This window comes from Suillus bovinus, assembly GCF_016758785.1.
Source record: "Suillus bovinus strain UH-Sbo-P2 chromosome Unknown EDB93scaffold_26, whole genome shotgun sequence".
Taxonomy (NCBI): Eukaryota; Fungi; Basidiomycota; class Agaricomycetes; order Boletales; family Suillaceae; genus Suillus; species Suillus bovinus.
The window spans coordinates 37,521-50,433 of NW_024542082.1; the positions used below are offsets into that span (position 1 = coordinate 37,521).

The 12,913-nt window shown below is 47.0% G+C and overlaps 7 protein-coding genes across 7 annotated transcripts; 4 read left to right on the forward strand and 3 right to left on the reverse strand.

The window, feature by feature from the left end:
- Positions 1-154: 154 nt before the first annotated feature.
- Positions 155-839, reverse strand: EDB93DRAFT_1144732 (NDUFA2, NADH ubiquinone oxidoreductase 10.5kD subunit). The gene is made up of 3 exons (XM_041449450.1): positions 652-839; positions 486-592; positions 155-421 (listed from the first exon to the last, which is right to left on the reverse strand). The coding sequence occupies exons 1-3, from the start codon at positions 738-740 to the stop codon at positions 333-335; spliced, it is 285 nt and encodes a 94-aa protein (XP_041307824.1). The 5' UTR covers positions 741-839; the 3' UTR covers positions 155-332.
- A 137-nt stretch (positions 840-976) lies between these two features.
- Positions 977-2,327, forward strand: EDB93DRAFT_1240503 (RGS domain-containing protein; the record flags this gene model as incomplete). Its single annotated transcript, XM_041451765.1, has 4 exons — positions 977-1,101; positions 1,166-2,036; positions 2,092-2,160; positions 2,181-2,327. The coding sequence occupies 4 exons, from the start codon at positions 977-979 to the stop codon at positions 2,325-2,327; spliced, it is 1,212 nt and encodes a 403-aa protein (XP_041307825.1).
- Positions 2,328-3,055: 728 nt separating this feature from the next.
- On the reverse strand, positions 3,056-3,712 carry EDB93DRAFT_1084986 (uncharacterized protein; the record flags this gene model as incomplete). Its single annotated transcript, XM_041445875.1, has 4 exons — positions 3,056-3,198; positions 3,253-3,337; positions 3,388-3,524; positions 3,580-3,712. Coding segments are annotated over 4 exons (498 nt in total), but the record flags the coding sequence as incomplete, so codon positions are not given.
- A 1,078-nt stretch (positions 3,713-4,790) lies between these two features.
- EDB93DRAFT_1085098 (uncharacterized protein) lies at positions 4,791-5,539 on the forward strand (the record flags this gene model as incomplete). The annotated part of the gene is made up of 4 exons (XM_041445881.1): positions 4,791-4,890; positions 4,954-5,090; positions 5,142-5,232; positions 5,289-5,539. The coding sequence occupies 4 exons, from the start codon at positions 4,791-4,793 to the stop codon at positions 5,537-5,539; spliced, it is 579 nt and encodes a 192-aa protein (XP_041307827.1).
- A 2,121-nt stretch (positions 5,540-7,660) lies between these two features.
- EDB93DRAFT_1144762 (uncharacterized protein) lies at positions 7,661-8,820 on the forward strand. The gene is made up of 4 exons (XM_041449451.1): positions 7,661-7,802; positions 7,856-7,967; positions 8,029-8,407; positions 8,460-8,820. The coding sequence occupies exons 1-3, from the start codon at positions 7,761-7,763 to the stop codon at positions 8,361-8,363; spliced, it is 489 nt and encodes a 162-aa protein (XP_041307828.1). The 5' UTR covers positions 7,661-7,760; the 3' UTR covers positions 8,364-8,407; positions 8,460-8,820.
- A 2,337-nt stretch (positions 8,821-11,157) lies between these two features.
- EDB93DRAFT_1059754 (uncharacterized protein) lies at positions 11,158-11,514 on the forward strand (the record flags this gene model as incomplete). Its single annotated transcript, XM_041444803.1, has 1 exon — positions 11,158-11,514. A coding segment is annotated over one exon (357 nt), but the record flags the coding sequence as incomplete, so codon positions are not given.
- A 291-nt stretch (positions 11,515-11,805) lies between these two features.
- EDB93DRAFT_1250210 (uncharacterized protein) lies at positions 11,806-12,809 on the reverse strand (the record flags this gene model as incomplete). The annotated part of the gene is made up of 5 exons (XM_041452972.1): positions 11,806-12,035; positions 12,089-12,173; positions 12,224-12,360; positions 12,420-12,548; positions 12,599-12,809. The coding sequence occupies 5 exons, from the start codon at positions 12,807-12,809 to the stop codon at positions 11,806-11,808; spliced, it is 792 nt and encodes a 263-aa protein (XP_041307830.1).
- Between the last annotated feature and the right edge of the window lie 104 nt (positions 12,810-12,913).

Here is a 12,913-nt window from a genome sequence, read left to right on the forward strand (position 1 = left end):
GTTATGGGCAATTTGATGGACATTAGTTAATTACGGGTTGTTGGGATTTTATATGAACTCACTTGGTTATAGGCTGATACGAGATTACCGAAAGTCCGCGAAGTCAGTTCAGATATGCACGAAGCTGGTGCGTCTTGCATGCAATGATCCCATTCACATCCGAGCAAAACCGCCTGCACAAAATTAGTAGCCCACGTGATATAATAGGACTGGGTGCCGCATGTATACCTGTGCATACCTCAGCACTCTTTTTATGTAAAAGTCAGACAAAAAAAATGGCAAGAGAAATATTTGAATTGAATTACAACGCTGGGGCGGTTAAAGCATAGCGACTATGAGGTGCTCAATATCCGTGCAACACTAGCAGCCACATCCGATGATGAGAGATCATCCAGCTCGACGTGTTTCTCAACTCCGCGTTCTATGTGAAGACAAATTAATACAGCCATGCACAAATGATCGAAGGGCACGAGCATTACACGCACCAAAACGTGCAAACATCCGCGCAGGTGTGCCGTTTGCCTCCCGTATCATGACGGGAAGGTCCGGGTTGTGTTTCTTGATGACTGGGTATGTGGACAAGATGAATTGCCTGCAGACGTGATCATAAACCATATGAGTGACCGGCCGCCCAGAAAACCACGAACTTACCGCGTGCCCGCTGAAGCTTGGCTTGACTGGCAGCAAAAGATGCGAATTTCGCGGAGAGCGGGAGACAATGTTTTTGCAAATGCGGACATGACAGGGATTGAATGAGATCAAGTCACAGCCAAATATTAAGGCAAACAACGTTTCTGCAACGCTTTCTTGTGATGGACCGTCGGGTTGGTTCGTAGAACAGGTGCTTACATAATAATCTAGCAGGCGTGGTTGCAATGGCATGAGAATTATATCTTGTTGTCTTGCCCGCCAATTCCATCCAACCCTCGCTGCTGATTGTGACGTCAAGAGGTTCCTGGTGACCTCCACCGCCGCTATGGACGATGAGCAGAACAGACAACAACAAGAAGACTGGCTCAACAGCCGCAAGAACAGGCTGCCCTCTTTTACAGAAGTCCTCTCTCGAAGGACCCGACCACCCGTTGATTTATTCATGTTCTAGTGAGTAGTGCCTTTGTGCTGTGCTCGAGTATTTGGACAGCCTCTTATATCATGCCAAATCTAGCATTTTTCTCCAACGCGAAGGTGCAGAAGATATCCTGGACTTCTGGTTGGATGTCCAGCAGCACGAGAACCTTTGCAGGGCATACTTCAAAGATGTCCGAAAGTCAGGCCGGACAATCAAAGAGGATTGGCCTCAGTACTGGGAATACGCACGCCGTCGTGGGTCAATATACGGCACAGTCGTCGGACTTCAGCCTAATGCCGCAAAGCGAAGTATGACGAGCACAAGCGATGCTATCAATGACCAGGAAAAAAACGCTAACGCTGCTGAGGAGAGGCGCAGTGCTCAGCGTTCTACAACGCCTGGTTATGAGAAGGAGCACATCTCATCCCCTCTCACTGCCATGAATACTCCAGATGCTGATCCACCACGGTCAACGACACCTTTCTCCCTCTCAAGGCGAACACCAACCCTTTTCAATCTCAAACGCGCATCACGTGCGCCAACGGTCATTCCACGTTCCGCTGCGATTAATCGTATGGACCTCATCGCATCCGCTGAGCGCATCTTCTTCCGGTATCTCTCTCCCGCTGGCACCGTAGATTCGCCCGAAAATCACGAAATTTACCTCCCTCCTGCCCTCCGTATACAGACATTTCCCCTCAGTAGCACTCAAGAGCCGAAATCACAGGGCGACCTGAACATGTTGGCACACATTCCTGATATGTTTCATGCCCAGAAGGAGTACTGCTTTAGGGCAATGGAGCAAGATGCTTTCCCGCGTTTTCTGAGGAGTAAAGCGTTTGGAAACCTCACTCCCATGTCTGCGTTAGTCCGACTCGTCGTCGGTCTCGTTGTGCTATGGATCGGCCTTTCCGCCGGCTTCTCCTTGATATTTCTTGATGTACAACCTAAATCAAAGCGATTTTTCGTGAGTCCCATCTGTTTGGTATGATTCTGCATCTAACGGGTTGTTTGCTTTACAGCTCTTCATTCCTTTCGCGTTCGCAATTTTATTCCTTATCTCACATCAATACGAACTCGACCCGATACTCGTTTTCTCGGACAGTCGGAGTCGACACCGTTCCGTACGCTCACCATCCGCGAGCCGTATGTGAAGAGATTATTGTTGGGTCGTGCCATCTGGGTTACGACTCTTGTCTCCACTTGCGTCGTAGCACTCACATTCCTTTTCTGGGCTGTCCCTGGACATCGGCTATAGCGAGTAGGTCAAGCAAATTGTTTCTGCGTCTCTGTACTTATCGGATGGACCCATATTGGAAGGGTACTCCATGTATGATGCTCACGAAGGAGAGTGATATTGTTGATTTCACGCTTGGGCGACCAGAGACTTTGATAAGCATTTATCTTCAGCTATTCGCCTACTTCCCCTTGCACCTCGGCCTAGCACCACTTCCTAATAGTTTACATTCCGTATCTCGCTATCATTTTACCTCGTATACTCCACCAGTCCACCTTCGTCATCGCTGTGCTGTGATGTTATTTTGCCTCCCTCAGTTCCCTGAATCCTTTATGACCTTTTTATACGTACGTACATGGTAGGACATTAGGAAGTTAGACTCATATTTTTAATGACATGTTTATGTTGGTGGTTATCAATTGTTTGATGCCATATGCGGATGAAACGGTTCTTCTTTTTGGTTCTTTACTACACCTTGGGACATCCTTTCATTTGACCGTCTACTATTAGGTGAATCGAGTCGTGTTTGCAAATGATATTATTGATCGATTCAGAAAAATAGGGTTTCCATTCGATTTTCCAACACATTCGTAAATGCGGCTACATCCGTCATATCATGATCTACACAACAACCGTCATCGGAAGAGAATATCGAGACTGCAATCAAGGAGGAGAAGGCAGGTCCTCGTTATCCTTCAAGCGGACCACCTTTGATTTAGGGATAAAAATACGATGCTCGTCAACCCAACTCAAGACCTTCTCCAAGTTTCTGCATTGTGAGGAATGTTGAAGTTAGGAAAAGGATTCTCGACGCCCTCGACCCAGTCGTAAGTGAGCATCGTCACGTCGCCACGACACATGATGATCTGCCTGAGCATTTCGATGCAGTGGTCTGAGGCACGACACAATGAGCAGACGTGGTTTGGGGAGAAAACGGTATGCCTACCTAGATGAATGCGGAAGTCTTGGTGAGATTCGTGGATGCCATGACCCAGGGATTCATTACCCCAGCTGACTCTGCGAAGCATGTCCTACAGAGGAGTGAGTGAAGCTCGACTGGCTTTCCTGTGTTATAACTGACTATGCAATGGAGCTGGTGAATGACTTCTACAGTTGCCATGTAACCTCCACCGTATTCGTCTGGATACCTGACCATGACTGGAGAAGGTTTCTCTCCTGTTCTGAGCAGTTGCTCGTGGCTCATACGGATTGGACGCGCTGGGAAATACAGTCCGAGTCAGTGCATGTCTACGATGTGAGTGGAGCATGGGACAACCATCAAGAGATATCCTGTCCCAAGCGGCGTTGATTTCTGGAGACGGGCTACCACGATAGATAGAAGGAGTGCCCAGAGTTCCATTGAATCTTACGATGCCGATAGATTCGATCGCCTCGTTTGCTGGAGCTGTGACGAGTAAGCAAGGTCCTGTGCGTCGATGCTGTCTGACAACCTACAGTACAGAACTACATCATCGATGGACGGTGCTCGCATCCATAGCACGAAGAATATCATCGTTATGGACATCAGCACACCGTGGGTTAGCCATGGCGACCAGCGAATGAGACGGGGTTTTGGAAGAGGTCTTGTCTCTGTATTGCTATCAAGAAGGTTCGTGTCGTCACGATCGTCAACAGGAGAATACGATGCAGAATATTCCTTAGGCATAGCTGGTGCAAGAAGGGGACTTGAAGTTCGCAGACACTGGGGATGCACTTGGAACAAAGTCGTACTCGTGAAACCCACTGGACCTGAGCACGTGTGGGTTTTTTACTGATGATCACTGAAATGCTGATGGGCACTTCTTTGTACTAGTACCATATGGTTTCTATATATAGTTCATGCATCATGGGTGCCTCGCTAAATTTGACTAGCACTGTTCCAATTTGAATTGGATTTCGAGATATTCGGCAAGTACTCGACCGTCGTGGCATCGCTCAATCCACCCCCGGTTCTCGTAATCAACACATGGGCTTATCGCTTCTCCGATCATCCTGGGCCTGTGATTCCTTCCAGCGCTCCGCTGGGGCATGTGACCCTCTCGATACGACCGATTGGGAGACATATTCAGAATGAATATACTTCTAGATATTTCTCGCATCGTCTACCCTCGCGTGTTCCCGATTATCCCCACAACCCTTCAGTTCAGCAAACCGAGTTCACCCCAGAGTCATGGTCAAAGCTTCCTCACAGTACTCTCCTGTTGATGCCGTCGACAATGATAACGAGGAGGAATCATTTGATGATGCAGAAAGTTTCCGTGCAAGACCTCGTCCCAAGTTCCATATCCTGCACATGTGGCCTATGTTGAGCCATGGCGTATTGATATGTACATCGATGCTCTTCGTCGCGCTATGGATGGGCACTCCTTCGCCCTACCTGCGTGATGACATTGCTATATACTGTAAGCGAACAGGCACCCTCGAACAGTTGATATATGGTGTTGATGATGTGACACAGCTCCAGCAAGTGGCGTTGTTGAATCCATGATCCTAAGATTCAACGGAACCCTCGACTTTCCTTCTATCTACCGTGGCCCTCCTTCCCCACAAATTGATGCCGCTTGGGCCAGAATAGCTCACGATGGTACGTCGCCCAATCTTTTGCCCTCATCATAATTAGTAATTATTTACGTCCATGACACACCAGTGCTACCAACTCGGATGTCACTTGAGGAGATTCTCAAAGCTGGCGAAGTAAATTCGCCTTCCAAGGTTAAATTCTCAGCCGAATATGGTGGAGGCTTCATGGTATCCATGGAAGCCCCTCACCAACTCCATTGTCTGGTAAGCTATACTACACCGAAAGTCCAGACGCTCTTGCCTCATTTTTGGTAGAATTTACTTCGCAAAGCCTCATGGCCCGAGTATTACGAACCCACAGATATTTCGTTCCAGGACACGCCCGAAGTAATCCGCATGCATCTTGGTACGTATGCTTTTTTATTTTATTTACGCACCTCTTGCTTATCGTATACACTTCAGATCATTGTATCGAAATGATCAGACAGAATCTCATGTGCAACGCAGATGTGACGATCATAACATGGAACTGGGTCGAAGGACACAAAATCCCATACCCTAACTTCAACACCCGCCACCAGTGCAGGGACTACGAGAAAATCTTGGATTGGGCTATCGAGCATGCTGTTCATATACCGAAAGAGGCGGTTACTCGTTTTGAAGATACGGTCGACATTCCCTTGCCCTTCCATCTGATGCATAATGATGTATAAGGAGTATCGTGCTGTTTGCTGGCTACATGGATTCGCGGATGTCTTTCAAGAACGGCGATGATTAAGAGCGTAGTTGATATTTTTACTTCAATGACAGAGGAATGAATGAATCATATTTCCATTTCTCAGTATCCTCTTAGTTTGAAAGGCAGTGAATGATGGTAACGGTTATGTAACTTTCATATTAGCTATGCAAACGGTAAGCTGAGTCCCTCGATGGCTAGGGAAGTATGAAGAACACGTGATGTAATTTCAATCCTGCTTGTTCTCTAACGTCGTGCTGGTTAATTTTTTGAGGTATTTTTCTTGACACAGCTATAATTTACTTCCATGTCGAACACCGGTAATACTATGTAGTTCCGACTCGGAGTCACCATCAGTTATGGAGCTGTCCTAGCTCGAGGCTAGTACAGCCTGGCTATAGATTTCCCTTCTACCGAGGCGGTCGGAACGAAACTTCATTCAAGCTGCTCCTCCGCCCTGACCATCACATCGCATTATGTTGAATTCTTCATTCCAACAATAGCGGTGATTAAAAGACCACAAATTCTCCGCGTCCACGAAAGTTTTTCCCCCTGCAATCAGAAACTGGATCCTGGAACAGAACCGCATTGTTATCAATTGGTCTTGACGCGATATGCTACCGCAAGGATGAAGTAATTATTATTGAGCTGACAGCCGCCACGGCATGACATCAGTGTCAGTGCGGGTCATCAGATCCCAGACTTTGAGGGTGCGTTATGTTGATTGCGGTACCTCGACGTCGTAATATATCACTCATTTCATTGCTTTTAGCAATGAAAATAAAGAACATATTGTCATATAATGGTATGTAAATTTCTCAGGCTCACCAGTGATACGTCTGATGTAGTTGACTTTGACTTTATTTAGCCCTGAAGCGCCTTGTGGACAGGACCTTAAAGAACTCTTACGTGGTTGGTACTAGTGCATGTGACGCCGCGCATCACCACGTCATAGGTAACAGTCAAAAACAGCAGGACCAGCAACGAGAGCTACTACTGGAATACTAACAAAATACGAAGGCCATCCCAGGATCCTCTTTTCACTTAATCGACGCTGTGTTGTTCAACGCTAGAGCGTTGCATGCCGCTCAATCTTTTGCTCCGCCCATCGCTAGTAAAGAATGAGAGAGCCAGATCAAGTTCTAAGTTTAGCCACGCTACATCAGATATGCGTCCTCTGTATCTCAAAATAAGTGTCATATTTTAGTCAAGTCCAGGCTCATCGTCACATGCGTTTTCAGGCACCCTACTCGACTTCCGTCAGGTTATTCTGATACAAAAATAACAGGATGTTGCCGACACCATCACACATGGGTGCCCCCCGAGGCACCAAACCAATATCGGCACGACAACCATGCTGTGGATTGCGCAAGGACGCTGTTCTTCTTCTTTTCATTTCTAGATGGATCCTGCGTAACTATATGCAGATATTAAATGCCGTTAGTGCATTTCAGCGTTCTGCTCATGGGTGAAGACAGAAAACTTGTCGATGTGTGCTAAACTACCCTGAGGAGCAGACACTGACGAAAGATCTCTACAACAGGAAAACAAACTCGCCGCATGATACCCGAAATATTTGTGTCAAACGTGCGACGACACAATGGAATTTCCATCATTGGGAATAGATCGGAGGCCGCAAAAGCGTTCAGATCAGAATATTGCGAGGATGTTGATTTGAAGAGCGGTTCAAGAGCCCTGGTCAGAGATTTACGTAAAAGATCCGGGATGGCCGGGCCTGAAATAGCCTAGTCAAGTTTCGTCTTTTTATTTTTGGCAGCCAATGCACTTGCGCCGCAACAGTCTTCCAAGTGTTCTATTCTCTTACCGGCGTTCTTACTTATTCCCGATAATCCTGGTCAGTACGTCGAGACTCGAGGGAATCAAAGGAATTCGAGTCTGAGTTCGAGCCGTTTGCATCGCTGTAAGGTGAAGCTTTAAAGCTCTGATCAACTGACGCTGTCGCTAATATATATATCTAACCAGCGCGAGCGACAACTCGAACGCGCCGTGCATCATCGAGTTCGGTGTTTCGGGGTTGTCATGATTTTCTAATTTCCAATTTGCGAATGCAAAACGAGGCTGTTGTCCCTCTTTCAAGCATGACTGAGCTGATCCAAAGGTGGGAATTCGGATTGACGGTCTTACCTCGTTGGGATTGTGCGTGTCGAGTGATTTTTATCGAAAGGTTACGGTTAGACATGAAGACTGAGTCATGGGCTGACCTGCTGGGCTGCGCAAAGGTATAAAACCCTCTTGAAGATTCCAATGTAGTGCATCGACAAAGTACTACCAGTCGCACCTCTTACCTCAGAACATGAAGCTTTCTATCGTCTTCAGCACGCTCGCATTCGTGGTGGTTCTTGCCACAGCGTACCCCATGCAAGGAGCCGTCGCGAAACGTTCCTGTGAGTATTCAAATCGTTCATCAGCATGCGAAGGTTGGTACTGAGCGTCACTTGCTATCAGATGCAGAGAAGCGCGAGGAACTCAACGCTGAGGACTTTGACTACAGCAATTACGAAACCAACGCTGACGACTTCAATTATGGCTCATACCCGAACGGGGTTGAGAGGAAGCGCGGGGAGCTTGACGCCGAAGACTTCGACTACAGCAGTTACGAAACCAACGCTGATGACTTCAATTATGGCTCGTACCCGAACGGGGTTGAGAAGAAGCGCGAGGAGCTTGACACCGTTGATTTCGCCTACATCAATTACGAAACCAACGCTGATGACTTCAATTACGGCTCGTACCCAAATGGTGCTGAGAGGAAGCGCGGGGAACTTGATGCTGGTGCATAAAAATACCGCCATTACCTGTGAACTTGACGACAGGTTCTATGCAGGTGAGTTATAGCCATGTGTCTTATTTTGTGTGGGAGTCATCTATCATACTAGGTCCAATATCGCTGCAGCCTCGCCTACAAGTCACTTCCCTGTACTACATATAGACTATCTCGACTCCTTTATCTGATCGCTTGTTTTTTGACATGTTGGATGCCTGTATAATACAATCGTAGTTGGCTCGTGCTCTGTTTAAATTTTGACTTGACTACATTTTTCGCTTGGGCAATACCTAGATAATGGAAGTTCAGCAGGATTTGAATGTAGCCAGTGAACGATTGCTGTGGGGATTACCAAAATATTATTATCGTTCGCGAACTTCTAACTATACAGCGCATATTTATCCTACAAGCAGTCTACACACTTACCGTCTTTCGCAGGTTCTTACATTACGGAGGTGGAAATGAAGTGCTTGAGACCTAATAGCTCAAACTGCCAAACCCGGCTCCCAATTGAATACTGAATGATTTGAGCAGCCCTTATGTCCACTCGTACCTCAGCTGAGCGCTGAGGTATGTTTCACATTTTTTCTGCACACCGCCTCTGTCTCATAACATTTCGTCTTCTAGACCTCATCTTTACTTTCTATTCTTATTCTACTAATTCAGCATGAGTGGCAACCTGAATGCGCAGCGTATCATCGAGTTCGGCGGTTCTCGTGATTTCCAATTGCGAATGCGAAACCCAGGGGCTGCTGTCCCTCTTTCTCGCATGAACCTATGAACCGAAGATCAGAATTCAAGTTGACGGCCTTACCTCGTTGAGATTGTGGGCGTTGAGTGATTTTTTAATGAGACTGACCGCTGACTACGGTCCATTGAGAACATTCCCTTGGATCCTTGCGCAGGTCCTGAGTGGATGAGGTTTCAGCCAATTCAGGTGACCTGAATTACGAGCGGATCTCGTAACGAAAATGTATAAAGCCCTCTTGAAGATTCCAATGTAGTGCATCCACAAAGTACAAGTCGCACCTCTTCACTCCAGCATGAAATTTTCTCTTGTCTTCAGCGCACTCGCATACATCATGGGTTTTGCTATGGCATACCCCACACAAGTAACCATCACGAAACGTTCCTGTGAGCATTCATGACTCAAATAATCATGCTAAGATTTATAAGTGTGACTTTCTGCCAGACAGTGTAGAGGACAAAGGCGATGAAATATTCGATTTTATTCGCTATGGCAGTGTCGACAAGCGCGAGGAATTTGACTTGTCGACTTGAACTAAAGCCCGTACTGAACTTGATTCCAGGTTCTACGCAGGTGAGTTATAGTTGTATGCCTCATTTTATGTAGGAGTTATCTATTGTTCTAGGTCAGCGCTGCGGCCTCACTCACAAATCACGTACCTGTACATCTACGTATCTTGACTCCTGTATCTGATTGGTTGATTTCTGACACATTGCAAACCCATGTAATATGATCCCAGTTGTCTCACTCTTTCTGGCTCGATTACAGGCCCAGCGTTCTTGCCACTAAGCTATCATCTGGTGACAATGTTAGGATCAGGAAAATTAGTAGGATTCTCACGTTTTTTGACCAGCAAATTGTTAACACCTCTCTCCGAGGTAGTAGTTAACAGGTGTAAATTTTTGGAGTCGGTGAAAGATTGGATGCAAGCGCAGTCATGATAAGTTGGCTAAACAAAAACATATTAGTCAACACAGCACGACAATTGGTGATTGGTGAGAAGATTCGAGTACGGACCGGTTATGTTTTAATAGCGGAACATAGTGTGACTAATAGACGATAGAATAGAACACAATTCAGTCCCAAACATAAAGAAACAATATAATTTACATCCCACCTGTTGCTGAACTCGTAACTTCGGGTTATGAACCCTACCACTGGTACATCTACGATGGAATCCACGTCGTGTGATCCCGGGGTGTTGTCACCACGTCCCAGTTCAGTTGCGATTGTGCGGTTTGCCAGCGTTGTCGCAGTGTAATTCAGTCATGAGTATAGTATCTGGAAGAGAAAGAACCCAATCAAAGAATGTTGTCCAGATAAAACTTGCGTAAATAATGCCAGTTGGGAATGTAGTAATCGCATGAATGAAACAACTTAGACAAATAAATATTGAGACAAGAAGCGTCAGAATGTTACTTTCCAGTGCTGCGTGGCGTCGACCAATGGTTGAAGTTAAATTTATTCAGGAATTCCTGGCGTTTGTTCATCGCCTGGTCGCCGTCGCCGTTCTCTAACGCTTGATTGGTAGAATTGGTGGAGGAGGTGTACAGTGCGAAGGTAGAACACGTCGCTATCATGCGTAAGTACGCCCAGAGGTGCAACCATGAGCGAGTGTTTGGGTCGGAGGTCGCACTTATAATAACCTCAACAGATTGGCATTCGTGTCCAGAAAGACGTATACGTGATGAGTGACAGTGTTCTGCCGGTCGCCGAACGTTCGCCAAAGTCAGTGAACGTTCACTGGTGAACGTCTCCATGGTCACATGTGAGAGTACCAGGAGTCCAAGGAAAAACATTATATAATCACGTTTGATTGGCTATGGCCTGCCTAAGCACGAACTTGTCACAAAAGTCTTAATCATCCGCCTGCGGGAATTCTAGGTCATCAATACCCTTGACGTCCAAATCCAACATACAGCTCGCTGGCACCGTAGAATCACCCGAAAATCACGAAATTTATTTCCCTCCTGCCCTCTGTATACAGTCATTTCCCCTTAGTCACGGTAGCACTCAAAAGCCGAAATCACAGAGCGACTTGAACATGTTGGCACACATTCTCGATATGTTCCGTGCGCAGAAGGAATACTACATGGAGCCAGATGTTTTCCCGCATTTTCTGAGGGGCAAAGGGTTTGGAAACCTCACTCCCGTGTCTGCGTTAGTCCGACTAGTTGCGGATCTCATTGTGCTGTGGATCGGCCTTGCCGCCGGCTTTTCCTCGATGTACAGGCTAAATCAAAGCAAAGTTTCGTGCGAATTCGACCCCATCCTCGTTTTCCTCGGATGGCCAGAGTCGACACCGTTCCGTACGCTCACCATCCGCGAGCCGTATGTGAAGAGATTATCATTAGGCCGTGCCATCTGGGTTACAACTCTTGTCCCCACTTGCGTCGTAGTGCTGACACTCCTTTTTCTGGACTGTTCCTGGACATCGCCTATAGCGAGTGGGTCAAGCAAAGAGTTTCTGCGTTCTTGTACTCGACAGATAGACCCGTGTTGGAAGGGTACTCAATGTATGATGGTCCCGAAGGAGATACATCTAGGACACTACGCTGGCTTCGTGCTCGTTCCCGACCTCATTGTGCAGCTCAATCAAATTCAACTTTTCAATATGTTCGAGGATATCTATGAATGGATCTGCGGCTACCAATCACTCATATCGTGATCTACGAGAACCATCATCAGGAGAGAATAATTAAGACTGCAGTCAAGGAAAGGAAGGCAGATCCTCGTTATCCTCCAAACGGACCAACTCGGATTTAGAGATAGGAACTTGATGCTCGACAACCCAATCCCAGGCCTTCTCGAAGTTTCTGCATCGGTGAGGAATGTTGAAGTTGGGGAAAGGATCTTTGACTCCCTCCACCCAGTCATAAGTGATCATTGTCACCTCGCCGCGACACATAATGACTTGCCGGAGCAGTTCGATGCAGTGGTCTGAGGAACAAAAAATAAGCAGATGTGGTCTGGGCAAGAAACGGTATGCCTACCGAGATGCACGCGAAACTCTTCGGGGGGTTCGTAAACGCCATGACCCGGGGATCGATCACCCCAGCTGACTCTGCGAAGCATGTCCTACAGGGGAGTGAGTAAAAGTCGACCAACCTCCTTGTATTCCAACTGACTGTGCAATGGAGCTGGTGAATGAATTCAACAGCTACCATGTAACCTCCGCCGTATTCCTCCGGATACCTGACCATGACTGGAGAAGGTTTTTCGCCTATTCTGAGCAGTTGCTCGGCGGTCAGACGAACTGTACGCGCTGGGAAATACAGTCCGAGTCAGTACATGTTTACATGTATGTGAAGTATAGGGTGCGACCATCCCAAGTTAGCCTGTCCCAGATGGCGTCGAGTTCTGGAGACGGGCTGCCAGTATATATAGAAGGGGTGCCCAGAGTTCCATTTAATCTTACTATGCCGATGGATTCGATCGCCTCGTTTGCTGGAGCTGTGACGAGTAAGTAAGATTCTGTGCGTTGACGCTGTCTGACCACCTACAGTACATAACCACATCATCGATGGACGGCGCTCGTATCCACAATATGAAGAATATCATCGTTATGGACATTAGCACACCGTGGCTGATCCATTGCGACGAGCGAATGAGACGAGGTTTGAGAAGAGGTCTTGTTTCTGTATTGCTACCAAGAAGCTTCGTATCGTCACGATCGTCGACGGGAGAATACGATGCAGGATATTCCTTATGCATAGCTGACGCAAGAAAAGGACTCGAAGTTTGAAGACTCTTGGGATGCACTTGGAACAAAGTCGTATTCCTGGGCAAGTTGCAACACAGGATGTAGAAGGGGCCAC

Excerpts from the sequence above, each read along its gene's own strand:
- EDB93DRAFT_1144732 (XM_041449450.1), bottom strand. The coding sequence starts at position 740 with ATGTCCGCATTTGCAAAAACATTGTCTCCCGCTCTCCGCGAAATTCGC. Across the intron at positions 593-651 it reads CAAGCTTCAGCGGGCACGCG|GCAATTCATCTTGTCCACAT; the intron begins GTAAGTTCGTGG and ends TCACGTCTGCAG. Across the intron at positions 422-485 it reads GCGGATGTTTGCACGTTTTG|AACGCGGAGTTGAGAAACAC; the intron begins GTGCGTGTAATG and ends GTCTTCACATAG.
- EDB93DRAFT_1144762 (XM_041449451.1), top strand. The coding sequence starts at position 7,761 with ATGAAGACTGAGTCATGGGCTGACCTGCTGGGCTGCGCAAAG. Across the intron at positions 7,803-7,855 it reads ACCTGCTGGGCTGCGCAAAG|TCGCACCTCTTACCTCAGAA; the intron begins GTATAAAACCCT and ends AAGTACTACCAG. Across the intron at positions 7,968-8,028 it reads AGCCGTCGCGAAACGTTCCT|ATGCAGAGAAGCGCGAGGAA; the intron begins GTGAGTATTCAA and ends ACTTGCTATCAG.